The sequence below is a fragment of the Callithrix jacchus genome, chromosome 7, assembly GCF_049354715.1.
Source record: "Callithrix jacchus isolate 240 chromosome 7, calJac240_pri, whole genome shotgun sequence".
Lineage (NCBI taxonomy): Eukaryota > Metazoa > Chordata > Mammalia > Primates > Cebidae > Callithrix > Callithrix jacchus.
In genome coordinates, this window is record NC_133508.1 from 103,752,541 (window position 1) to 103,779,155 (window position 26,615).

Genomic DNA, 26,615 nt, shown 5'->3' on the forward strand with positions numbered 1-26,615 from the left:
TCAGACATATAAACCAATGGCTCAGAAATGTGGTCCCCAAACCAGGGTAATGATCTGACAAAATTAAAGTATGTCCTGAGATCAAACGCTCAGCAGTTACTTTTAAGAGGTAGTCCGCTGATGCTAGGAGGAATATGCAAAAGCGCACTGAAGTCAAATAAACGTGTACTAAAACACTAGGGCTGTTAATGTGGTGTTTGAAAATGGAGATTCACAGGTAACTACAAAATTGATGAGTGTGTGACATTTGTTGTTGGCAACTTGGAACCATCACCATCAGTCCCTCCTAAGCCTGAGAACTACAGTGCTGAAAATTTCCTTCCCTGTAAGTTTCAGGATTAGAATTTGCCAATGAAGAAAACTTGCATGAAACTTGAAAAGCAGAAGTGAATCAGAAACCATTGTATTGGGAGATTGTGGCCATCCTACACGATAGGCTTCCAGACTTCACAGGCTTCTACTTTCAAGTTGCAGTGGGTTACAGATTTTCCGGTAAGAGGTAGCTTTGTGTTCCAGTGCTTTCTCAAACATCACAATAAAAATTTCTCCAACTGACCAGCCTCAACACTCTAGATATTTCAAACCCTCTAGATCCTAACAATTTCTGTAAACTCTAACTCCTATAATAAAATACTTATTCTCATAATACTTGTTATCAGTCCATTTTCCCAATCAACCCCAAACTAATGCAATGTTGGGAATTAAAAGTAGTCTCAGGCACATGCAAATTTATGGATAGGGATCTTTTATTGGTTTTCTTGCCTGATTAGATTTAAAGATATTAATAACCTCTTTTTTCAGCAGCAATGAGCCGCTGGTGGTTTATGGCAGCCAGTGGCAAAATAGTTACTTAAATTATCACTGTAGTCATCTGGAGTCAAGTACCAACAGAAGTCAAAGATGTAAGTTGACACAATAGAACATTATAGTGAAAATAATGTGTATTATGACTGTGGGATGAATTAATTAATTGGCTTCTAAATGTAATAAAGAACTTGGAAGTGGGAAAGAATAATACACTTAGGACTTTAAGAAGTCCAGCTCAAGGCTAGATTAAAAAAAATCAGAAAACTACAACTGTACTGAAAGAAACTCCATCTTCTGTAGCCTCAGAGTTGAAATCCTATGGGTAGCTGAACTGCAATACAATTTGAGTTCACATCCACTCAGGATCCCTCATGTTTAATTGAGGGTATTAATTGGGAAACAGCAGGACCCTTAAAATTGGGAAGATGATACATGGCCAGACTTTGATTAAGCTAAAGACCTGGGATTTCCAAATTTCCCTGACAGAAGAAGCAATCTTCCCTTTCTTGTGTCAGAGGGTGATATTTCTCTTGCTCATAGACTAAGGACTACTCCAGGGATAATTTTCTTATAAGCAAATGCTGATCTTTAAGACTAATTCCCCACCAACTCCATTGATTCTAGACCTGTAATATGACTCAAATCTCAGTATACACCAGATGGTCAGATATTAAGCGCAAAATTTTTCCAGCTCATATCAACAGAAACTTGGAAAATATGGGTGAGAAGAGTTCTGAAGGGTGTTAGACCAGTGTGGAAGAAATATAATATTAGGCAAGACTGAATTTAATATGGATGCATTAACTAGAGATTATGAATTCAGTGTACTAGCTCGAGTAGCTAGGAATGATTCTGACAGTTCTTGATTAGTTGACTGAAATCTGGGCTCAATAGTGGCTTATAGTATGAAGTTAAGGTATCAAAACTCCCTTGGTATACTATAGAGCAAGGCTTTCGATTTTGGCACTATTGACATTCGAGTTAGACACTTCTTTGTTGGGAGTAAAATTAGTCATTGGGACTGTAGATTGCAGATGTTCAGCAGTATTCCTAGCTATCAGATGTGAGTCACACCTCTCCCAAGTTATAATGATAAAAAATGTCCCTAGGCATTGTCAAATGTTCACTTGGAGATCAAAATTTGCCCCAGTTGAGACAGGAACGTCCAAAGGCTTATGGAGATGTGAATGCTGAAGTAGATTTATTATGAATGAGCTTCTTACTCACCTGCTAGTTATGTCACCTGGGAGAATCCAGGATACACACACTTCATCAAGGCTTTGAGAAATAAATTGGCAAAGGCGGCATCAACATCCATAAAAAGGCTTTGTAGTAGCAGCTCTCTGCAAAGAAATAAGTGACGCTGCCATGGAAATGAGCTCCTTGAACTGAATGGGTGATGAGATCCCAGAGTAACAAGGTCCAAGAAGAGAAGAAAATGATTTGGCCTATAGAAATCTTTGGTGGGGACTAATTTATCATGGGGTCCCTAGGACCATAATGAACTACCTAGTAAAGTCTTACTTGTTTTGTATAAGCAAAATAAACACATAAAACCCAAAAATTGGTCTGGTGACAGAGGTCCAACATGAATCACTACAATAGATAGTCATGTTTTCTCAACAAATTCCCAGACTTGAGTCTTTTATAGATCTAGATCCCTTTTTAAATATATGGTGGGAAGAATAATGGCCCTCAAAGATAGCTACAGTCTCATTCCCAGAACCATTGAATATGTCATGGCAAAGGGGAAACTAAGGTTACAGATGAAAATAAGGTATTCTATCTAATCAGCCAAACTTAAAATAAGATTACCCTGAATTATCAGGGATGGGGTGTCCAATATAATTGCAAGGGTCCTTAAAGAAGAAAGAATGAGGCAAAAGAGAACCAGAGATGTCATCATGAGATTCTGCTTGTCACTGCTGGTTTTGAAGACATAAGGAGGTGATGAGACAGCATAAGTAGCCTCTACAAGTAGGAAAAGTCAAGAAAACAGACTGTTTCAGAGCCTCCAGAAAGGAACACAACCCTACCAACACCTGGATTTCAGTCCAGTGAGACGCATTTTTGATTCCTGACCTAAAACTGTAAGACAATAACTTTGTGTCATTTTAAGCCACCATATTTGTGGGAATTTATTATGGCAGCCATAGGACTAATATACTAGGTCACTGTGAATAAAGGCTCTGCTACACTTAGAAAAATTTTATACTGCACGTTTTCTTCCCAACGTTCTCCAAGGGAACTGTGTCTATTTACCAGGATGACTGTGTGCTGGGAAAATGCAACAGCCAAACTTTCCAGGGTTTCGTAGAAACAGTCTGAACTGATGCTCATTTCTGGACGTCCAAATGCCACTGTGGTTCAGTAGTCAAAGTAGGAACATATATGGAGGTTGAGTGACTAAGTTTTGGCTCACTTCTGTCTCACTGTAGGCCTATTTGATCTCCAAGCCTATGGCTGTTTTCCCAGTTCTGGAATGCATGGTTAGAAAAGCCATATTCAGAATTCCTGTATTAGTTCCTTGATCTGTGGAGTGACAGATACTCTTGTCAGATAGACCTCTCTTTACCAAAATAGTAAACCAAAAGTAATGCCATATCAAAGACTTGAAATATGGAGGGTTATTGGTCCCTATGTCTTTGCCCATTCGCCCTATCTGGCTGTGCATAAATAAGATGAATCTTAGATTACTATAAACTTAATCAGGTGGTGACCTTAATTGAAGCTATTGATCAGATGTGGCTTTTTACTGGAGTAAATCAACACAGTCCCTGATAGCTTATCTGCAGTATTGATCTGGTGAATGTTTCTTCTCTACACTTGTTAATTAAGTAGCAGAAAAAAAAGTTTCCTTTATATGGCAAGAGCAGCAGTACCTTTTCACTATGCTGCCTTACTTCAACCTCTGTTATAATCCAGTCCTCAGGAATCTTGATTGCCTAGCAATTCAACAGGATATTATTCTAGCCCATTGCATTGGTGATATCAGGCTGTTTAGGATTAGTGAGCAGATATCAGACTGTTTCAGACTGGTGAGCAGAAAGTAGCAAATATCCTAGGAAACCTTTAAAAAACCCGTGACAGGTGGTAGGACCACAACATTCAGGGCTTGCAGACTCAGTAACATTTCTAGGAGTTTTGCAGTCTGGGATATATGGAGATATTCCCTACTAAGTGAAGGACAAGTGGTTTTAATCACTAAAAAAGCCATAGCACTTAGGATGCCCCTTTGGATCTTGAGGCTATCTGTAATTTAGTTAGTCGTGCTGCTTTGATTCATTTACTGAGTAACCTTTCCATACTGCTAGTTTTGAGTGAGATACAGAGCAAGAGAAGACTCTGCAATGGGTACAGTTCAAGTTGCTCCACCATTTGAGCCATATAACCCTACAGATCCAACAGTGGTGAAGTTCCTGTTACAGATTCAAATGTTGCATGAAGTCTTAGCAGGCTCCTAAAGATAAATAACACTGCCAGCCTTTTAAATTTTGTAGTAAAACTATGTTGTCTTCTATGATAAATATTTTTGAGAAACAGCTTTCGGCTTGCCCACCAACTTACCATGTTTCTCATCATAAAATGTGTGTTTTCTGGCTCACCCAGTTATAAATTTGGTTGTATACAACAGCACTTCATCATCGAGTAGTAGAGATTTATAAAAGGTAAGACTTGAGCAGGTGTTGAAGGCACAAGTAATTTGTACAAGCCAATAACTCAGACTCTCAATGCTTCTACTCCAGTTGCAAGACTTCCTTTCCTTTACTCGGCACCTATGGCCTCATGGTTAGTCCCCTATGACCAGTTCATTTGCAAAAACAAAGCTTTTTTTTTTTTTTTACAGATGGTTCTCATTATATTCTGGTAACAACTGAATGTGGATAGCTGGAACACATCAGCAGCACTCAGGGGTCACCCTGAAGAATGGCAGTTAAGGGCATCCTCCAGTGAAAAGAATTTTGAGTAATGCTACTCGTTGCTCACTTTGCTTGTAGGGAAATCTAGGCCAAGGTATGGATCTACACTGTTTTTGGATGGCAGTGGTTAACGGTTTAGCTGGATGGTCATGGAGTTGGAAGGCACAAAATTGAAAAGTTGTTTACAAAGAAATATGTGAATAAAATTCTCCAAATTGGTACAGAATATGAGAATATTTGGTTCCTATATAAGTGCTTACCAAAGGCTACCATGACAGAGGAGACTTTCAATAATCACAGGGACAAGATGGTCCTATTGTGTATGTCAGTCAGTCTCTTTCTCCAGCTACAGCTTTCCTTACCCAATGTGTTTGATCAAAATGGCCTTAGCAGCAGGGATAAAGACTGTGCACTCACCAGGACTATTGGCTATATCCTATACTGTGTGACCAGCCTGCCAAAAACAAAGATCAATACTGATTTCTCCAATATGCCCATTCTCTAGAAGGGTGAGACAGCTGTCTGGTAGCAGATAATTGTTTGTACTTATACGAACATTTATGTAGGATATATGGGTATATACGAATTTGCCTTCCCAACTGACAGTGATTTTACTAAAATCATCTTTGAACTTACAGGATGCCTCATTCACAGTCTGGACAATGCTTTTAATCAAGAAATAATTTTATGGTGAATGTAATGTGGCAGTAGCTTTATACCCTCAGAATTCATTTGTCTTGCTACGTTTCCCATCATCCTGAGGCAGGTGACTAATATAACACTGGCATGGCCTTTTTAAAGGGACAGGGATTTAGCTGCTTGACAAACTGTGCTTGGTTATGTGCTCTGAATCAGAAATCTATGTATCATGTGATTTCACCTATAGCCAGGATCCATGGATTTAGGAACCATGAGGTAGAAATAGAACTGGCTTCTCTCATTATTATTCTTAACAATTCATCAGCAAAATTTTTGATTCCCATTCTTGCAACTTGAGCTTGCTGCATGTAAAATCTTTTTTTTTTTTTTTTTCTGAAATGGAGTTTTGCTCTTGTTACCCAGGCTGGAGTGCAATGGCGCGATCTCGGCTCACCGCAACCTCTGCCTCCTGGGTTCAGGCAATTCTCCTGCCTCAGCCTCCTGAGTAGCTGGGATTACAGGCACGCGCCACCATGCCCAGCTAATTTTTTGTATTTTTAGTAGAGACGGGGTTTCACCATATTGACCAGGATGGTCTCGATCTCTTGACCTCGTGATCCACCCGCCTCGGCCTCCCAAAGTGCTGGGATTACAGGCTTGAGCCACCGCGCCCGGCCACATGTAAAATCTTAATTCCTAAGATGAAAAGAAATAACAATAGTCATTATGAACTAGAAACTGTCAGTACCATCTGGCCTCTATGCATACCTCATGTCACTGGACCAACAGCAAAGTAGGGTGTTGCAATAATGGTTGAGGCGCTTCATCCTGATTATAAAGGGGATATTAAGTTCCTACTTCAAAATGGTAGTAAAGAAGGTATGACTAGAACTCAGAAGACTCCATGGAGTGCCTCTTAGTACTCCTAAGTCCTACAGCAAAAAATAATGGAAAACTGTAGAAACCTAATACAGACAGAACCACTAATGACAGAGAGCCTTTGCGAAGATTTGGGTAACTCTACTGGGTAAAGAACTACAACCAATTAAACTGCTTACTGAGGACAAAGTGACTAAACAAAATTTAATGAAATAAGAAAGATAGAAATACCAATTATTACCAAGTCATCAGTTATAGAAATAATTATAATTATTTTCATTTCCTTTTTGCTTTGTTTATATTTATACATGTTAATAATTTTTTTCTTTTTCATATCTTTAATTTTATATTATCTAATATACAATGCTGTAAGAATTATTACCCGTATATTTCAGTATTTATATTACGGGATGTCAAAGGGGTAAGCGCAACTCAGCTAAAGATAGATAGACATTATCTGGAGATAGTTAAAAGGTCTTGAATCTCCTCTTCAGGAAAAGGACTGTTCGTTTTTTGTTGTTAAATGATAGTTGCATGGTGCTACTTAAAAGCATGATGTTGTTATATTCTTTATTTAGATGTTAAATATGGGAAAGAAAGAAAGAATAGATGTTAAAATTCCCTAGAGAAGATCCTGCTAGATTGGTTGCAGTGAATTTGATAACATCTTGACATTTCCTTTTTGAGCCTGGGAAACAGGTTTCCTAAAAATCTTCCCCACATGGTTCTGGATTCAAATTTTCCAGTCAGAACAACTTGCATGAGGTTTGAAATGTAGACGCACTTTGGGAAAGTCATTGCAATTCCATGCATTAGACTTCCAGACTTCTTCACAAGCTCTCACCTAGCAGCCACAGAGAACTGAAAACTTGCCCTTAAGTTGCACCATTCTTTACTATAGTTGTGCTTCCCTCTGACTCTGTGACTGTTTCTTGATTCTCCAACCTCAGTCATTCAGTTACTATTCCCCCAGTTCTTTCCATGTTTGTATAGGCCCTGTTTTCTTTATTAAGCCCACTTATACCTGCTAATACTTGCATTTGCTCTATTTCCTTGAACAAACCCAGACTGATTCAGTAAGTGATCACTTAGTGCTGGTTTATATTCAGTACCCATTGCCCCTGTGGTAGTTGTGCCCAGTGATGTAAAACTGCAAGTGGAAAGTGGATACTGGGGAAATTGTTAGGCAAAACCAGAAAATGGGACAGAGCCTCTTTCAAGCAGATCCTGGAAGAAGCCAGCAGGAAAACCAGGGCAGATTAGAATACAACAGTGGAGGGTGTTCCAGAATTCAGAGTTCATCCTCTGCACACTGATACCACAGTGCAAACACAAATCATTCTAGGCTTCACCTGCTGTTTGGAATGAATGCAATTCCTAACATTCTTTCCAGCTTTTGTCAGGGTAGGTTCACAACCAGAGCAGTTGAAGCTTCAGATGAAAGATATCAATGATGCTGGTTCAAAGGAACTGAAAAAGGGTTGGCTTGACAATGGGGCTACAAATATACCCAGGGTAATTATAGACCAGAACTATAACTACCACAAAGCTTATCACCAATTATATTAAATTAACATACTGAATTACAATCAGCTAATGCCTTAATGAAATTAGCAATCACTACATTGCTTTGGTTCACAAAGAGAATATATTTCTCATCTCAAATCCATTTCTGAAGTTCACTCCGTGCATCCAATTTAGAGTGTACAGTTTCTCAGATAATAGAATTTATATCTCTGTCACTATTTATCAAGCAACCCTGAAATTGAAATGATTTATTCAGCAAGACCTTTCTCTTATTCCATTTTATGGGTGTAATAACTTGGTTTAATTGTCAATTGTAAAAGAGATAAGATTAGACAACTTAGTAATTTGTCCCTTTTATGTTAGAAATATTTCACCATGGCCTAGATCCAAAGAGATGAGTAACTAGGGGGCACAACCATTTCTTAAAGAAGAAAAAAAGCAGTTGTAAAAGCATCTCTGATTTTTTGGGTGTAAACCCTAAGCTATTCCAAATCTTTAAAGCATTAGGTGAGTAGGTTGCATGATTAATATTATAGTGGAAACATATTGATCCGTTTAAATTCTCAGCTTTCAATAAATTGTGTCATACTATTCATATGGGTGGTAGATTCTGAAATGAGTTGGGCTGGATACTGTTCTTGTTCTGGACAATAATCACAAAACCTACAAGAAGCAATTGGAGTCTATTTCTACCAAACTCTGCACATGCAAGTGTGTTTATTAGCTGAAAGTGAGCAGTAAAAACACTGAATATGCGCATGGGACATGCCTGATTATAGCAGAAGTCCCCAAGGCTCTTCTTACTTTTCTCTGCTTCTGCAGTGCCCCCCTTGAATGGGATCTGTTGGCAAGGCCCCTTCTGGACAGTTGCTAACAGGCACAAGGAGCTTATGGGTTTTGAATGCAAAGGATTTGCTAAAAAAAGCTTCAATCCAAACTTCAACCCACCTTCCAGAGGTCAAGGCACTGAAGTCTTTGGTAGCTATGGCAATTACAAGGTGAACCAGTGAATTATTGACCTCTTAGGGCTTGCTGCTTGACATTTATTCCCAGTTAAGTGCAGTTAGAAAATTAAGTTCATGCAATTATATTTTCAAAATGAAAATACACAGCAAGAAAACATTTTTTTAAAGTAGCCATATAATTAAAGATAGTATGTGCCTCTACAGTTCATTGTCAAATATTGATTATCTCCTAATCTAAACCTCAACACATTATCCTTTTGAAATTAAGTATACCAAGAGTCAAGACTCCTTTTCTTCTAGGAGTTAATTCTATATAACCTAAGTTCCTCAGCTAATATGACATCTTATGTATTCAAATGTCTTTTATTTCCTTTTGATTTTTTTCCCTTTGTTCTAGCATATTATTTATTTAGTTTGTAATGGTCATTAAAAAGAAGGTAGTGGATATTAGTGAAAAATACTATTTTAGGATGGTAATGGTCTTCTTCGGGCTTGATTCTTAAAAGGAATTATTTTATTTTATGATATTCTGATTATTCTCTAACTTCATCCATATCTTTGAACTAAGCTGACCCACTGACCTCTTATTTTGGCTAGTAACCTTTGAAAAGAAAAGAAGTCAGGCCTTACAGAGCTCTTTCAAAGTTAATGGTCTTAAATGACTTCACTTCCATTGTCTCTCACTCTCTGATCCACTTTTGGTACTGTCTGACTTGCAACTTCTTGGCTTTATCTCCTTTTCTAGCATTTCATTTGCTTCTTGCATACACTTAGAGGTCTCGATATTAATGATTTTTGAGCTTCAGTGCTTCCTAAAATGGACTGAATCATTTAGGACTCCTTTTCAAGTGACAGATAGCCAATCTGAATTTGCTTGAGCAAAATGGAGAAGTTATTGGTTACTGCTATGGGTACAATGTCTGTGTCCCATCAAAAATTCATGTTGAAACTTAATCTCCAATGTAGTAGTATTAAGAAATTGGGCCTTTAAGAAGTGATTAGGTCATGAGGGCTCCTCCCTCATGAATGAGATTAAGGCCTTTATAAAAGAGGCTCCACTCAACATTCAGCCCTTTTGCCCTTGCACCTCTTTTGGCAACTGAGACCCAGCGTTGTCTCTGGAGGATGCAGCAACAAGGCACCATCTTGGAAGCAGAGACTAGGCCCTCATCAGATACACAACCTGCCAGAGCCTTGATCTTGGACTTCCCAGCCGCCAGAACTGTGAGAAAAAAAAATTCTGTTGTTTATAAGCTACCCAGTTTATAGCATTTGGTTATAGCAAGCAACCAGACTAAGGCATATATAATATGCATATATTTGTAAATATTTATATACCAGTAGTATAGAGATTAATATAATGAAGGTTTAATTCTCACACATTCAAAGTCTGATGAGGGCCAGTCAGCCCTCTGAAATTTGGAAGAGGAAGAAAGGAATGCAGAATATGCAGGATGTTTTTAAAGGCCAGGCCTGAAAATGTCCATTGGCCTTAATTTAGTCATATGACCCCATCCAGCTGCAAGGAAGGCTGACAAATACGGTCTTCCTGTGTACCCAGATGGAGAAAGTGGTGTGATAAGCATATACCACTGTCTCTGACACAATTTTATTTCTTTTTCTTCCTAATATTTTGGCTAGCATACATAAAATAGTATCAAATAACAGTGATGATAAAGAACAATTGTCTTATTTTTGATTTTTATTCTTGATAACAAAAATGTTTTCATTTAAAAAATGGCCAATTTTGGGTCAGGATATGCATATTTTATCATCCTGAGGAAGTTTTATATCTCTTTCTTTGTTAATGTTTATTTATTTAGTGAGTGATATAAGCTGAATGTTATCAAATGCCTTTTCAGCAACTATGAAGATAATTATATGTTTCTTTTTAAAAATTTAATATTGTGAATTATATTGGTAAACCTCTTACTGTTGAATTATTTTTCTTACTTTTAGAATCAAGTCTAATATATAATGTTCTTGAAAAGCTCAATTATGTTTGCTGTCATTTATTTCAATTTTTACATCAATATTCATAAGTAAGATTGAACTATAGTCTATTTTTAATTATTTTTGTCATGTTTTATAATTCATAAGTTGAAGCTTTATGGAGCTTTTTCTCTTTTTCTAGTTTCCTGAGCTGTCAAAATTGCATCGGAGTGATTTGATTCTCCAAAGAGAGAAAGAATTCCACTAGGCTTGAGCCAGTTGCTATTATTGTAGGTTTATGCTTCAAGCACATAGCCACTGGGCTAGCAATGTTCAATCACGGCAGTACCCATTATATCACTGATTATAGCTATAACATTTTTAAATGTTTAATGAGAATGTTTTTATTACTTCCATGCACTCTTTCTGGCTCTCAGTATGCTCTTTTATCATAGCAATCTGCTCTTATTTTTGCTGCTGTATCTCTGAAATTTTATCAAAACTAAAAAACAGATTTTTTGAAAAATGTTTCTCACATTTCCTCTGCCTCAGTGGGGACATTTCCTCTGCTTCAGTGAGCGATAGTTATTTTCCTTCTCTTTTGAAATGGTTGATTCTGCTCATGGATTCAGTCATTATTGCTTATCTTTATCAATGTAGGTCTAAACAGTACTCCAAGCTGATATAAATTCCTTCAGCACTCATGGAGGTATGAATACATAGCTCTCTGGGTGTTCATAGACCAGTGGGTGACAAGCACACCAGGGCATGTCTTGTCTTTGGTGTAAGTGGGCCCACACATAAGGTCTTCCCCTCAGGAAACAGGAGAATGACTACAGGGTCTGGTGGTTTCTCTCTGGATATAGTATGTGTGAATAACCTCTTCAGTATGTTACATAGGATTCATGGGGCATTCTGAGTCCCTCTGTGACCATGAGTCCTTTTGCAAGCTTTATTTTAGGTACATTGAGTAATATCAAGGTGGGGAATAGCTTTTGTTTCTTTTGTTTCATAGTTTCTCTCCCCACATTTATTCTGGTAATAACTTCCTTTTTTCTTTGACAAAATCTTGTCTAATCCTCCGATCATATTAGGGGTTCTGTTTGCCACAGAAACTTGTATATATGCAAACATACATAGTCACAATAGTGAGCATGTCACTAAGTTCATTGTGAGTTTTGGTTTAAAAAAATCTTTCATGAGAACTCATCAACGTGGCCCTCACTGACTGGTTTGAAAAGTGAACAATGATCCAAGCCAGGTCAATCAGAGCCCTTCTCTGAAAGTTTTTTGAAGGAGATCTAGGCTGGTAAATCTGTGAGGAGGTGAGCTTAGAGGATGCGAATTTCCAGGCCCTCGATCATGTGGATAAAAATTAGTAAGAGAAAAGGAGATGACGTGCTGGGAGAGACAGAGTTCTGAATACTTGGTTCAGGTAACAAAATTTTCTGGAGTGTTCTGGTTCTTGCTTTCCCTCAGCTGTTCAGTTCTTGCTGTAATTCTGTGAGCTACCTCAATAAATTTCCTTTTTGCCCATGTTAGTTCAAGTTGGAGTTCTTTTATTTTAGCCGAGAATAGAGTGTGTATGGGAATACACAGACACAAAGATATATGTATCTCTCTTTCATCTCTATTGTCTCACGGAATTCCAGTTTTTCAGTCTTACCGCTTTCCAAGACTTAGGCAATATTTTTCCTTCTACATTCACTGAATCACCTCAACAGGGAGAGCAAAAGGGGCAGAGTCAATTGTGATGTTAAGATCACTACCTTAGAGATACACACACACACGTGCGTGCGCGCACACACACACACACACACATCTGGGTCCATATTTTAATGTTAATTTTCTTTCCTCCTTTCTTTGTGACTCAGTTCATATTGTCTTCTTTCTCTTCCTAAAATATAAACATATTTTTCCTTAGACCTAAAATTGGGAGATAGTGAAGAAGCTCAGCTTTTATAGTAGGCATATGATACAATTTCATTCTGAAACACTATGTAATCAGTCATTACTACCACGAAAATGTTATTTTGGAAAAAATGTTGAATGTCTAGTGACTTTAGCAATTAAGTTTTTGGTCTTGGACCGGTCATAAGTACCCTCTCAGAGCCTGTATGATCTGGGTTGACATTCACATCCTGAGCCGAGCTCCTGAGCAATTCTTGCACTTTGATGCAAGTCAGTTATTTACCAAATCTTTTCCATATACCCTTTGACTTCAATTTCAGACTTTCAAAAAGTATTCCATGATTTAGGAGGCGAGATATTCTCCTTTGCTTTTGCTGGCAAGGGAAATCTATACTATGAAGTGAACCACAACCTAAAGTATTGTCTTTGTTCCTGATCAAAACTTTTTTTTCCCAAAAACCTGTGAGAGGCCAGGTGCCATGACCCACGCCTGTAATCTTAGCAATTTGGGTGGCCAAGGCGGGTGGATCCCTTGAGGTCGGGAGATCAAGACCAGCCTGGCCATCGTGATGAAAACCCACCTCTACTAAAAATACCCAAAAAATTAGCTGGATGAGGTAGTGAATGACTGTAATCCCAGCTACTCAGGCAGCTGAGGCAGGAGACTCACTTGAACCCAGGAGGTGCAGACTATAAAGAGCCAAGATCGCACCACTGTGCTCTAGCCTGAGCAAGAGTGAGACTCTGTCTCAAAAAAAGAAAAAGGTACAAGAAAACACAATAAGGTTAATCTCTTTTGATAACAAATTGAGCAAATTTTATTGAAACAACTTTATTCATTGGATATTCTTATAATCGGTAATAGCATCTTTTTTTTTTTTTTTGAAGGATAAAATACACACAGCTGATTAAGTTGCAGTGAAGTTTAACCAGCTTTTGGGATTAGCTTGACCACCTTTAAATGCACATCTCTTTCTTGATCCCTTTCTGACAATATCTACACACTTCTGCTTTTCCTGTAAATACTGACCAAAAGAATCTTTCCATTGACTAGCTGTCTCTAGATAGTTGCTGCAAGTCTAATAAAAAGAAAGCTAAAGTATGCCTATACCAAATCTGTCTGCGACGATTGCTCTAACACACTGTAAAACTTACATTGGGAGGAAGAAGGCAGGCAGCCTGGGTTTCTCTGCCTTTCCCTTACATGCTAACAATGGCCTCTATTCCTGCACCTCAGTGCTTATACTCACCTCCAGATTTTACATGAGACTTTTTTCTTGTTTACAACTCCCTATATTCTTTAGAACTACCACGTCAAGCCCCTTCCAATTAATTTCTGAATGCTGAAATTTCACCTGTGTAAAAAAGTCTTTCCTAATTAACCTCAGTTGGTTCTGATCTCCTACTTAGCAGCTTTTCAGAAATCTCCAACACGTTACACCTTTGGATGCATCACCTGGTCTTTCACTAACTTGTTCTCTGTGCATTTGGTACGACTCCCAGTTGGCTGCAAACTTCTTTGATGCATCTGCCAGCCCTTTGGTGGTAATAATACTAATACTAAAAAGCTAACATGCAGGTCTTATTACGCTCCAGACACAATGCTAAGTAATTTACTGGCAGAATATTTGAATAGTGTCTGGCACATAGTAAGCCATTAATACAGGTTTGTTATTATTACCATTTATAGCCCAATTAACTTGGTATTATTATTATTCCATTTCAGGACAAGAAAGCTGTGAGGCACAGAGAATTACATAAATTGCTCAGAGTCACAGAGCTCATTACATGGCAGAAATAAAACTTGGTACCCATCTATTTGACACCAATACCAATAAATGTTCTTAATCACTACAAAAAACTTTGCTAAACACACACACACAAATCAATCAATCCTTTTTGCAATCATACCAGTTTCAGAGCAGTGTAAGTTGTACTCAAGGCAGGTTTTACCAAGGAATTCTTTCCCCTTTTAAAATGTAACTGTCTTGGAGATATAAGGAAAAAGTCACAAGTATTTGTATCTCCCTGGAGATTTTCATTTTGAAATTTAGATGCCACTGAAATATGTGTCCTTAGGGAGAACAATGAGTTTTTCAAAACTTCTAAGTTGCTAAGGAACTGTGTTTTGTGTTTTAACTATTAATATGCTATTTCAGTCAGTCACCAACATGTCATATTTGCTTTAGTAGAAAGAGCTAGGCCATGTCCAGGGCTGAGTAATAGTAAAAGTTTATGAGTATATTGCTAATACAAATAATTGATAATACAGGCTCAACGGTGATCATGGTATGCATCTTCTTACAGTTATTTTGAGTACATTTTCATTTGATGCTCACAACTGCTCTCTACTGTAACAGCTTTTCTCCTGGTCACGCTGTGAAATTGTAGGGAGAAATGCCCACTTCTGCTGCTGTCTCTCCTGAGTTCTGAAGAGCACTTTCCCTTTCCTCCCATCTCCTTTTCTTTTTCTCTTCCTTCTCCCTCTCATAGGCCACCCTGCCCTTTTCTTCCTTAGCTGTCTGAGCTTTCTTGAAGGGAACCAAGGGTCATAGATCCAGGTCCTGAACCCCTCTGAAAGCCTCCAGGGTCTCTGGAGAGCAGTCAGGTGACAGACTCAACCCAACCAGGCCCAGTGCCATAACTTCCCACTTAGGCAGCGGCACAGCGCCCAGATCCCATCCCTGGAAGCTGCAAAACCCTGGGCTCCGCCACAACCAGGCATAACTGCCTCCCTCCAGGTTTCCACTCGGGTGAATTAATGTGCTTGAAAGCGACTCCAGATTCAGGAGGCGCGTCGCGGAAAAACGTGTCATTTAGAAGAAAGTTCGTTTCCTACAGAGACTGCAGTTGGCAGCTACAGCCCCAATCGGTGGCGAGAAAAGCTCCCCACCTGGGGAAGCGAGGCAGCTCCCTAGTGCGCTCGGCGGGGAGGACGCGGTGGCGGCGGGACTCGAACTCTGTCGTCGAGGGGCGCCCCACAGGGTCCCGTCTAATGCCCGGAAGGCGCGCCGGGTTGTAGTGGGAGGAAGCCGGTGTACACAGCTGTCTTCGGTCGGGCTCAGGCTTCCGCTCCCTGCCTGCTCCCCTTTCCAGCCTTCCGCCCCAGAAATGATCTCAAGCGTTGCCAGCTTGATTCCAGAGCCCCACTCGGTGGGTTCTTTTGTTTCTTTGTTTTAATGACAGTTCCCAGCCCTTCGGCATGTCATGAGCAATTAATTCCCTGGCTCTCACGAAGGCAGCTGGGGTGAAATTTCTTCTGCATCATCCTTTTGGGGATAATTGTTTATGATGTGACGTCAGTCGGATTGATTTTTCTGTCTTGAATGAAGAGTGGGAGGGGAGAAAGAGACCGAGAGAGAGAGACGCACAGATGTGCACGGAGGCCACAGACACTGACATTTGGAATTCCTTCAGGGTAAACGGAGATTGGAATGTGAGCTTAAAAGTGTACTGCTAAGATTTCAGGCTACACGGAATTATTAAGTTTTTCTTAAAAAAGAAAGAAAGAAAAGGACGCTTCTTCCGCAGCGAGCCACTTAGGTGCTCCTTTCACGCCAGAGTCCCCTGTTAAGGTGGCAGCGCCTGATAATTAATCTCGGGCACCCAGCCGCCGCTGTAAGCTTAAGGAGACGACGAGGAGGGGCGGGGGAAGTGCGTCACCAGGTGGGGAAGGGGCTGTGTGTTCGGTGACAAGCGGGAGGCAATGGGGGTGGAGGGGAATGGGGACGGGAAATAGGTTCTGTGTGCTCTCCGGGGGTATTGTGTCAGGAGATGCAGGCTGGCTACCATGTGACGCGGTCCAAAGCTGAAGGGATTGGCCGAGGCAGCGCAGGCGGTGCAGCTTGGCCGGCTTGCCGTTCCTCTCCCTTTCTCTCAGCATCTTCCTGGTAGCCTGCCTGTAGGTGAAGCAGCACCAGCAGCATCCATGGCCTGGCTTTTGGGTTAACACTTATCTCCTTTGGCTTCGGCAGCGGACGGAACAGACCTCAGCAGCGGCGTGGTGAAGACTTAAAGCTGGGACCTGGAATCGTATCCTCCTGTGTTTTTTCAGACTCCTTGGAAATTAAGGAATGCAATTCTGCCACCATGATGGAAGGTAGGATGCTTTCTGCTGTGGTTGACGGGCTTCAGGCAAGGTTTGAGCAGAACAGCATTAAAGAATGTGTGCAGCCAGTGTATCTGGCGGTTCTAGAACCTGGTTGCCAACGTTTTGCAAGCAGAAATGCTGCAGTTTGCTTGCAATGGATCTGGGCTCAGACTAATGGAATCAAACCACAGTGCTGCTGCTTAGCTCAGAACCTACAGAGCTCCCAGCTCCTTTGAGAGAGAAAACCTTCAAGTGTTTGCAGGGAGCTGAGATAGAGCTAAGGGAAGAGCTTGCAGAGCAAATAAGTTGGGCGAGAAGATAAGGTTTTCTGTTCTGGGTTCCTGGGACTACACTGATTAAACATTTACAATGGAAACTTGTTTTCTGAAATTGACATTAGACAGGAGAGGTCATTAACAGAGTTATCCATACTGTCATTTCAGTACACTGTTTAAAAATTCTCATAAGGTATTTTTATCTCTGCAGTTTACATCAAATTATTGGGATGGGGAGGGCAGCAAATTTGGTCCATAAGCTGTAGTTGTATGAGAATGTCATTGCAACAGAACAACATAAGGAAAATATCCCGGCCTCTTGGCTCCTGATTCAGGGTCTTATAAGGTTAAAAAAGAATTTTGTGCTCCCTAAATCCTTTCCCTGTCCAGTGGTTTTTAGCCATGCATCAAATGATTACTTGCTGATTATCTTTGTGCATTCAATGTTGACTGTAAGGAGGAACTTTCCCTGGGGAGATGCTATTTAAACTATATTTTATTCTACTAAATTACCCTTCCCAGCCTGAAATTGTGACAGCCAAGATTGTCTTAAAACAGCAGCAAGCTGATCAGGAAAGAAGCAAGCAGCTCTATGCAGGCTTTGATTTTCTGTTTTCACACTACAGGATGGTGCAAAACTCCTGGCCTTTCCTAAGATGACAGGCAGAAATTTGTCCCCAGCCTGGATTTCACACTGCAGAATTGAGTGCATAATGGGTCTCAAATCAGCCATGAAAATGGCAGAGAGGCCACCTCTTAAGCCAAGGTCTGTCCTACGGATGTTAAGTATTCCTTAGGAATTTACCAAAATGGAATAAGAGGAGGATGGTTTTGTAAAAACAGCAGTGTAGCCTGTACTTACTTGGCAGAAATGAATTCATTCTTTTTCCTCTCCCTGTCATCATGTCAAACATTGTTAATGTGATTTGAGAGAGTGAAGAATTCTAGAGTCGAAACCCACAGATTTTAGAATATAGCCTTAAAAGAGAGGTTGGGTGTGATTTTGTTATGGAGCTGGGTCTTGTTTGCAAAAGGCTCTCAAGCTAGTTCTTAAATCCAGGCCTAAATAAATTGAGATTGCTAACACTCTCAGATTCAATCATTTTCATAAATTCAAAATGGATTGTCTTTGAATAACAAGGCAAGAGAAACAGAAAGATTATTATTTATGCACTTTTCAATTAAAAGCTCACAGAGATTATCTTTTTCAGAAAAAAAATCTTGCCTATAGAAGTACTGTATTTATTCAGCTCAATTTCATATAGCATTTCTTAAAAATGCATCTGCACACATTCTGATTAGATTTCAGTCTTACATAGAGAATTAGATGTTCTTTCTTTTTGCTTCTTTCATTGCTAACTATGGTACTAAAGTATCTTCTTTGAAGGTTGTAACATTTTCTCATGCTCATTAATGATTCTCCTGGTAATATGGTCTATTGTGCCATCCAAGAATGTCAGTTCAAAGCCCTGTGATAAGCTTATCCAGGCAGCCTAAACCAAAATGAGAACCACAACAAAGACTTGCGTTGGAGCTGAATTAGCACTATTGCTCTGGGTTTGCCAAATTTATCTAATGGAGGATATTATCTTAGCACTGGTATGAATTAGAGGTGACACTATGGATACAGTTGTCTGTCAACTGATCTTTGCAAGAGAAATTGGACAGGTGTTCCCTCTGGCTAAAATAGGTAAATGAAATTAACGTTTATTTCTAACCATAGTTCCTACTTAAATGTTTTTAAGCCTTATTATCTTAATAGCTCAGTGACCTTAGAAAGGCAAATAGTAGCCTAACCAAAAATCAATTTGCTACAAATGGCCTTCCAACTTAGTTGCCAGTCTTTTTGGCAATATGCATTCATGTTTCTGGTATTGCATGGCAGAATTTCACCTCTGAATTGCTGTTATTCTGAAGGTATGGTATATCACTATTATTTCCACTTATCTCTAGAGATAACTAGGCTCTGTACATCTACCACAATAACCTTGGAAAGAGAAGGAACCCCATAAAAGGCATCCCAAAATTGTCATGGCAGCTCTTTGTTGAAACATCAGTGGACTCTGAGAATGTGCCACCAAATATCTAGTTAAAATCATGCTTCTACTCAACCATTGTGTCTCTCACACACACATAGAGTCATCCACACAAACATATTTCTGGAGAGGGAGAAAACATATAGTTGCACTCGTATGAATGTACATTTCTATACTGCTAATGTGTTTTAGTCTGCTACTCAGAAAAAGCATGGCCATGGCAGCTTTTCAAAGGCCCTTCTTGACTTTGTGTAAAGCAAGAGCAAGCAGGCATTCAGCAGAATGGGTCATAGTAAACTACGTTTTGTTTGTGTGGAACAGGATATAGGCTCCATTCATTCAATGCCCACTGGAAATCCATCTTTGTCACAGATGAGGAATGTTACTACCTCCTCAGTGATCCTAACATCATGGAAGTCAAAGAAATAATTCCCCAGGGACCACAAGCCTGTGATCAGTAGTTTGTGGCTTCACGGTTCATTTAACATATTTTAATTAAAAAATATACTTTTAAGGAACTTGATTTGCTGCTTCCTGAATGCTTTTATCTTTTGGCAGTGGTTGGCATTGAGTTATTTCTTTCCTAAAGAAAGCCACATGATGTGGAGCCTTCTGTAGTATGAATATGAAGGGAAAGATGATGAGCAAAGGGAATTATTAACTAAGGAGTATACATATTGGCTAAGCTTACAATGCAGTCTATGTGGTTAGGGCAACTATTCAAGGACTAATGTTTTACATATATTATTGTTAAAGTTTGAAAATAGCATTCTTTAGCTATACTTTCTAAGATAAGCGGAACTAAGTCAGAGTTTCTTGGGCTATCTGTCTATTTGTGAGGCCGTCTAGAAAGTACTTTCCTTGTTCATGTAGACCCAACCGAAAGTGCTTTGTGTTTTTAGTTACATATTCAGGCTCTTAGGAGCTATACTAGAAAGATAAGTTTCTGGATACCAATGGTTTTATTTTATTCAACAATTTAAAAAATTAACAAGCATATATTTTTAAGGGCTTACTGGGCTTAATTACAATATTCAGGGTAATTTAATATATTTTATTGTATTTACTACTCATAATAACCTGAAAATAAGTATATTGTATATGCAGTGCTTTCTTCAGTCCTTTTCTAAATTTCAAAAGTGAAAATAATGCATTGAGGCAAAAAAAGTGATGGAGTGGAATTTGAACCTGCATTCATTTAACAACAACGTTCATGTTTTTGAACATCTAGGAACCTCTTATTTTTACTTTACGTCAGGTTGGGCATGTTAACCTAATTGAAAAATAGGCCATAGTGCCTTTGGTTGCATATTCTGTGTCTCTCTGTTTTAAATATGCATATTCACAGAACTACACCCTTTAACTTCTTATTAATGCATTTTATGTCCAAAATCACTATTTTTAAAAATTTTGCGTAAGTCAAGAGTAACTAAACTTCTGTTGTTGCAATAAGCCTTAAACAGTAAGAGTCTCTTCTTTTCCTATCTAGATATGGAGTTTTATTAAAATAACATTTGGAAAATTCTTTGGTTTGGTCAGAAAGAGAAAGACTTCTTGAAGCTGGAACTGTTCATTTTATAGTTAGCTAAGAAGTTTTAAAGGGGATGCTTCTAATTTTCCTACTGATTCTCTTCTTTAAATGATGAAAACACTTTAGAAAGTCTAAACATGCAGATACAAGATTCTGATATACGTTCCATCACTTATGTAATTTCTCATCTTCTCCAGTGCTCTGTGTCATAAAAAAACCTCTTTAGATGTATATATTCCCATCCAAATTTCAGGGGTCAACATTAAACTTCTAAAAAGAATATGTAGTCTTTAAAAAAATTAACTTAGATAAACCATACTAGACGACTCTGGATCATTCTGTCTGTTGGATGTAGCACACACACTATCCATGTTTCAAATAAACAAGGTACAAGAAGTTGCCAATTCACAATTTTTATGTCCTTGAAAGTTTGTTTATGAGTTGGTTACTTGGAACATGCGTTCCCATAGGACTAATGATACAAACGGTAGTTAGAGTCTTGCACAAGTCCGTCAAAGGCTGTTAACCCAATATCTAGCTAAAATACAAATATTTGATGTAAAATGTGTAAAGACCAGTATGGTTCCCATAGTAATCAGTTAGAAGAAAATCATGGCATTAATGTGTTTTTAATTTTGAATGTTACTGTTTGAGGGAAAGAAGCTATAATTGAAGGACAAGGAAAAGCTGGAGAGAAAATTTCGAGGTATTTTTAGAATACCTTCAGATACTTTAGGTATTTTGAGAAGTTGTAGATATGACACGGGATTTTTCAATTATGTTCAGTTTTACTTCCATACTGTGGCTTCCCTTTTCTCAATTCAATTTTATCATATGAACTGCTTTTAAATCATGAGTAAGGTCATAACATAAACTCACAGATGGAATTAAAAGTGGGAGAGAGAATTTACTGAGATAACGATAAAGGGGTCAGAAGAGAGAAAAATGATAAGGGATTATAATGAATTTGAGCACATGTGTCTGAGTAAGTTCCTTTTGGAGAAATTAACTGAATAAGAAAGAGGTCATAGGTAAAAGGGAATTGGGGAGCATAGTAAAAACAGGGAAGTAGGGTGTGAGGCAGAGGTATAGGGTCGAACAGGTTTGTGTGCCGACTACCACTTGTAGGTACTGGCAAGAATGAGAAGCTTTCCATGGGAGAGAGATTGAGGAAGCGCGATTATACTTGGGGATGGATAGGCCTCTATTCTTTAAACCTGTAGGTCAGTTAACTACATCTGCAGGATTTTAGAAAGATCTGATATTAGAAAGATATTAGCCATCTAGAACTAAATACTTCACATCACATGCCTTCCTTGTTTAAAAAAACTTCTCTGTCTTCCCATTTCTCTTAAAATCCATACCCGGCCGGGTGCAGTGGCTCAAGCCTGTAATCCCAGCACTTTGGGAGGCCAAGACAGGTGGATCACAAGGTCAAGAGATCGAGACCATCCTGGTCAACATGGTGAAACCCCGTCTCTACTAAAAATACAAAAAATTAGCTGGGCATGGTGGTGCGTGCCTGTAATCCCAGCTACTCGGGAGGCTGAGGCAGGAGAATTGCCTGAACCCAGGAGGCGGAGGTTGCCGTGAGCCGAGATCGCGCCATTGCACTCCAGCCTGGGTAACAGCAGCGAAACTCCGTTAAAAAAAAAAAAAAATCCATACCCTACAAGACCCTGCATGCTATGGCCTGCTGTGCCTTTTCAAGCTCCTCAAATACTTCACTCACACTGAAATCCACACTGCCTGCCTCCTGGTGTTTAGAATAAACACTTTCGTGCCTCAGGGCCTTTTCTTTGCCTAAAACACTCCTTTGGCAGGTCATGGAGTTACCAATTCTCTTGTGGTCCCAGAAAAACTGCCACCTCCTCAGGTGGCCTTCTCTATCATCCTTGTCATCTCAAAGATACATCCTGGGCTACTGAGTCCATCTTAGCACGCCCCTCTCTCCAAAGAGCTGTGTTTATAGCTTGTGGTTGCTTTCAGCACATGGGCTAAATCTCTCCTTTAAAGGCACGCTCCATGAGGACAGAAATCTGGTTTACCATATTCACCTCTGTATCGTTTGGTCTTGACACACTATAAATGCTTAACATGTTTATCAAGTGAATAAGTGAACAAAACCAGATATAAATGACTCAGATAACTGCATACTATTCATCGTTAGGTATTGTTTGGAGCATTATGGTGGACAAAAGAAAAAAATGCTCAAATGTGTATTCTCCCTGGAGAAATAAAATCAATAAACATGAAACAATTTGGAAATAAGACAATATTCTACCATGATAAATTGTGAGGAATAGATAATATATATGAAATGCAAAAGAAAAGAAATAATTCATTTGAAAATATGTACTGGAGCTTGAATTGTTTTGGTGATTAGCACCTAGGAAATGATTTCATAATGGAAAGAGACACATTGTAGCAGAACAACTCAAAGAATTTCCAGAGTCAGTTTTGTCAATATTCTGTATGCTTTTTTTTCTTTTCTCTCTTCCTTTGTCTTTCTCAGATTTCTGCCTTTTCTTTCTCTACTTTTCTCGTTCTTTCATCCCACCTTTCCCCTTCCTGGGTTCTCATTCCTTTTCTCTGGTTTATGACCAAGTTTGAAAATGGTGGCTTGTAAAATTAGCAGGTTCGACTTGGAATCTGGGAAAGTACTTTTAAATAAATGAATGAATGTAAATCAGTGTAATGTTGTTCCATGTATTTGTGCGTACAGTGGCAATGTCATAGTATGTGAGATATTTTTAGATGCGAATTACTCCTGACTAAAGAATTTGTTCATCTTAGCAGCTCAATGTGTTAGATGATTTTATGCAGTTGGGCTTTTTGGTAGAAAGAACATGAACCTGACTTGAGTTTGAGTCTAAGTGTTGTGACTGCCTGGCTGTATGCCGTAGTTACGTTATATTCCTGGGCTCTGTTTCCTTGCAAACGAAATGAGATAACTGATCTGTCATACCTCTAGAACTTCCGGCTCTAACAGTCTCTGGCAGAGGCTGAATGATTGGGATTCCTCACATCTACTCCCTCCAAGGTTTGAATTCTAATGATTGACTCCTTTCCCTCCCACCTCAAAATATATTCATCCCTGACACACAAATAATTCAGAGGCATTACTATCTGCCTTTCATTAGTGTAATTTTTCTCTATTGTCATTTTGCATCCACAATTTAGTTTTGCCTCTTTGCTATACTGGAAGACAAAAAGTGCAATTATGGCAACCCTCTTCTACAACTCCTAGTCTAGAACTGTTTATTTATTCATCAAATATTCTGTATCAAATGCACACCAGGAATTATTCTAGGTACTGTAAGCTCAGTAGTGAACACAACAGATTAAAATGTCTGCCCATGTGGGCATCCTTTTGCAGAAGTCGGTCAGTATGAGCCTGTGTGATCCGTGGATCAAGTGACTGGTGGGCATTCAGAAGTCTAGCATTCAGATACCAGTTCTGTGAATGTCTTATGACAGTGCTGCTTGGGCTCATTCTTCTCACACATTTGAAAAATGAATGAATATCATGTCCTTGCCTTAGCTTACTGTTCCAAGCCCAAAGTTATAGCTGAAAGCTCAGCAACAGCTCTAGGCTTGAAAATTTTCACAGAAAAGATAAATGCCACGAAAGGATCATTTCAGGATCAAAATTACACATGTACTCACACGTTTTTTGGTGTACGCCAAAAACATTTATTTTTATTTTTGGTTCATACCCACTTCTGTTATGTGTCAGGACTAGTGTTTTAGGATTTTTGAAAGTCTATGCAGTTACCTATGTTTCTTATCTTAACAAATGATATAAAGAGGAAAATATTGTGCTGACTTAGGGCATTGTCAAAGATTATGTGACATTTCACATGCTTAAAAGTTTTTAAAATGCTTTATTCATCTAACAGATATATCTGGAGTGTTTCTGATATCTCAGTTGCTGTGCTAAGCACAATGAAAATGGCAGCAAAACACACGGCAACAATGGCCCCCGTATTCAGAAGCACAGAGTCTAGTATATGTTACCACATTCGCATGTACATATTTTATTCTTGCAATGTCTCTGTGTGGTGAAAAGAATAAGTACAGTAATCCTCCCTTATCTACAGAGGATATGTTCCAAGGCCCCCAGTGGATGCCTGAAACTGTAGATATTACTAAACCCCATATACATGTTGCTTTTTCCTATACATATATACGAGATACATTTGATTTATACATATGCCTTGCTATACAGTTGATTTATACATATACATTATATGTATACCTTCATAGGTATCAAACAATAGGTATCGATTTTACCTATGAAAATTTTACCTTTATCATAGGCAAAATTAACTTTACCTATGATAAAGTTAATTTATAAATTAGGCACAGTAAGAGACTGGCAATAATAACTAATAACAGTTAGAACAGTTGTAACAATCTGCTAGAATAAAAGTTATGTGAATGTGGTGTCTGTCTCAAAATCTTTTGTTATACAGTAGGCACCGCTCTTGTGATGATGTGAGATGTTGCAGTGCCTACATGATGAGATGAAGGGGAGCGAATGATGTATGCATGGTGACGTAGTGTTCAGTTGCCATTGACCTTGAACACAAGCACTGCGATATCCAACAGTCTGGTGACGGAGACGACTACTAAGTGACTAAGAGCAGGTAGTGTAGACATCTTGGGTACCCTGGACAAAGGAATGATTCATGTCCCACACAGCATGGAGTAGGATGGCACTAGATTTCATTACACTACTCACAATGGCATTTAAATGGCATGCAATTTAAAACTTATGGTTATTTCTGTAATTTTTTATTTAATATTTTCAGACCAAGATGGACTGTGGGTAACCGAACCCATAGAAAAGGAAACCTTGGATAAGAAGGGACTTTTGTATTACTATCCTTATTTTAAACAGAAGGAAACCAGGGCCCACCAAGGTTAAGTGACGCTCAAGGTGACCACCTTACTAGTGGCAGAAACAGCACTTATCAGCCAGGCCTGACTCCTAGTTAAATGCTGTTTATTTGTATAATGGCATAACTGGAAAATCTTGCTCCTGTCTAAAGTGTTCGGCCTAGCTCTCTGACTGGCAAGTAAACAACAGATTGTTTAAATCTGACATGATGTTTCAAAAGCCTTCTTCAGAACTAAGCAAGTTAATTTTATTATCAGGTCATGATCTTTTAGAACAGTCATCAACTTGAAGAAGGCCACCTCACACAGAAGTGTTGTATCCCAGTGGGCTCTTTTCAGTAGCACTCCCTGTTTTTCTACGATTTTCTGAGGAAGAGGGTCATGATATGATGTCACTAGTCCAGCGGACTCTAAACTTCCACAGCTTACATGCTACCACACATTTTATCAAAAAGCCCGGTTCCCACCACAAACAAAAGTCCTTTTTTCCCTGAGAAGGACAGCTTGGTGTTCACTGATATTTTATGAAAGCTGTGGCTATTCTCATTGAAAACACAAGAATGTGTGCCATCATTTGAAGATTAACCAAATGGTTTCAACCTTATTTTATAGTTGCGGAAACCAAGGCCAAATGAAAAGACTTACCTAAGGATATTTATTCTCTCTGTAAGAGGACAAGTCAAAGTTTATTTTAGTCATGATTCCAAAACTGTGAATAGACAAAGACTTGGAACCCATGGTGTCTTTCACGTTCAAAGGTGCTGAGGCTGGCTGGGTGACTGCCAAAAGACACAAACGAATGTGTCCCCAGGGTCATCATTCTACTGAGTACACATACAATGTGACCATTTATAGCTCTCTCCCCTGATTTTCTCAGTGAGTCAGTACAGTGTTGGGGGAAGGACCAGGACTTGAAGATGGACTATACCGCCTCTGTGACTGTGCGACCTTGAGTGAGTTCTGGAACCTTTGGCCTCAGCTTCCCCATTTGTGAAGAGGGAATAATGCTGGCTACCTTCCTCATAGAGTCATCATGAAGATCAAATGAAATAAATATAAATCTAAGAGAGTGTGGTGCAGATGCCAGTTTTTTTCTCAGATAGTTTTCTCTTAACCTATAGGAAGTTTAATTTATAAATTAGTCATGGTAAGAATAATAATAAAATAGAATAATTTCCATTGTTTTATTGGGTGTTAC

General features: G+C 38.9%; 1 protein-coding gene across 47 annotated transcripts in view; it reads left to right on the forward strand.

The window, feature by feature from the left end:
* Nucleotides 1-15,496: 15,496 nt before the first annotated feature.
* Nucleotides 15,497-26,615, forward strand: part of SGIP1 (SH3GL interacting endocytic adaptor 1) — a 214,522-nt gene continuing 203,403 nt past the window's right edge. For 24 of the 47 annotated variants that reach the window (XM_035251786.3, XM_054236389.2, XM_054236390.2 and 21 more), the window contains exons 1-2: nucleotides 15,497-15,998; nucleotides 16,555-16,679. In XM_035251786.3, coding sequence (XP_035107677.1) covers nucleotides 15,907-15,998; nucleotides 16,555-16,679 — 217 coding nt within the window. In that variant the 5' untranslated portion in view covers nucleotides 15,497-15,906. Of the gene's footprint in view, nucleotides 16,247-16,431; nucleotides 16,680-26,615 lie in introns of those variants that run through there. The other 23 variants (XM_054236394.2, XM_078332160.1, XM_078332163.1 and 20 more) reach the window with 5 other exon arrangements.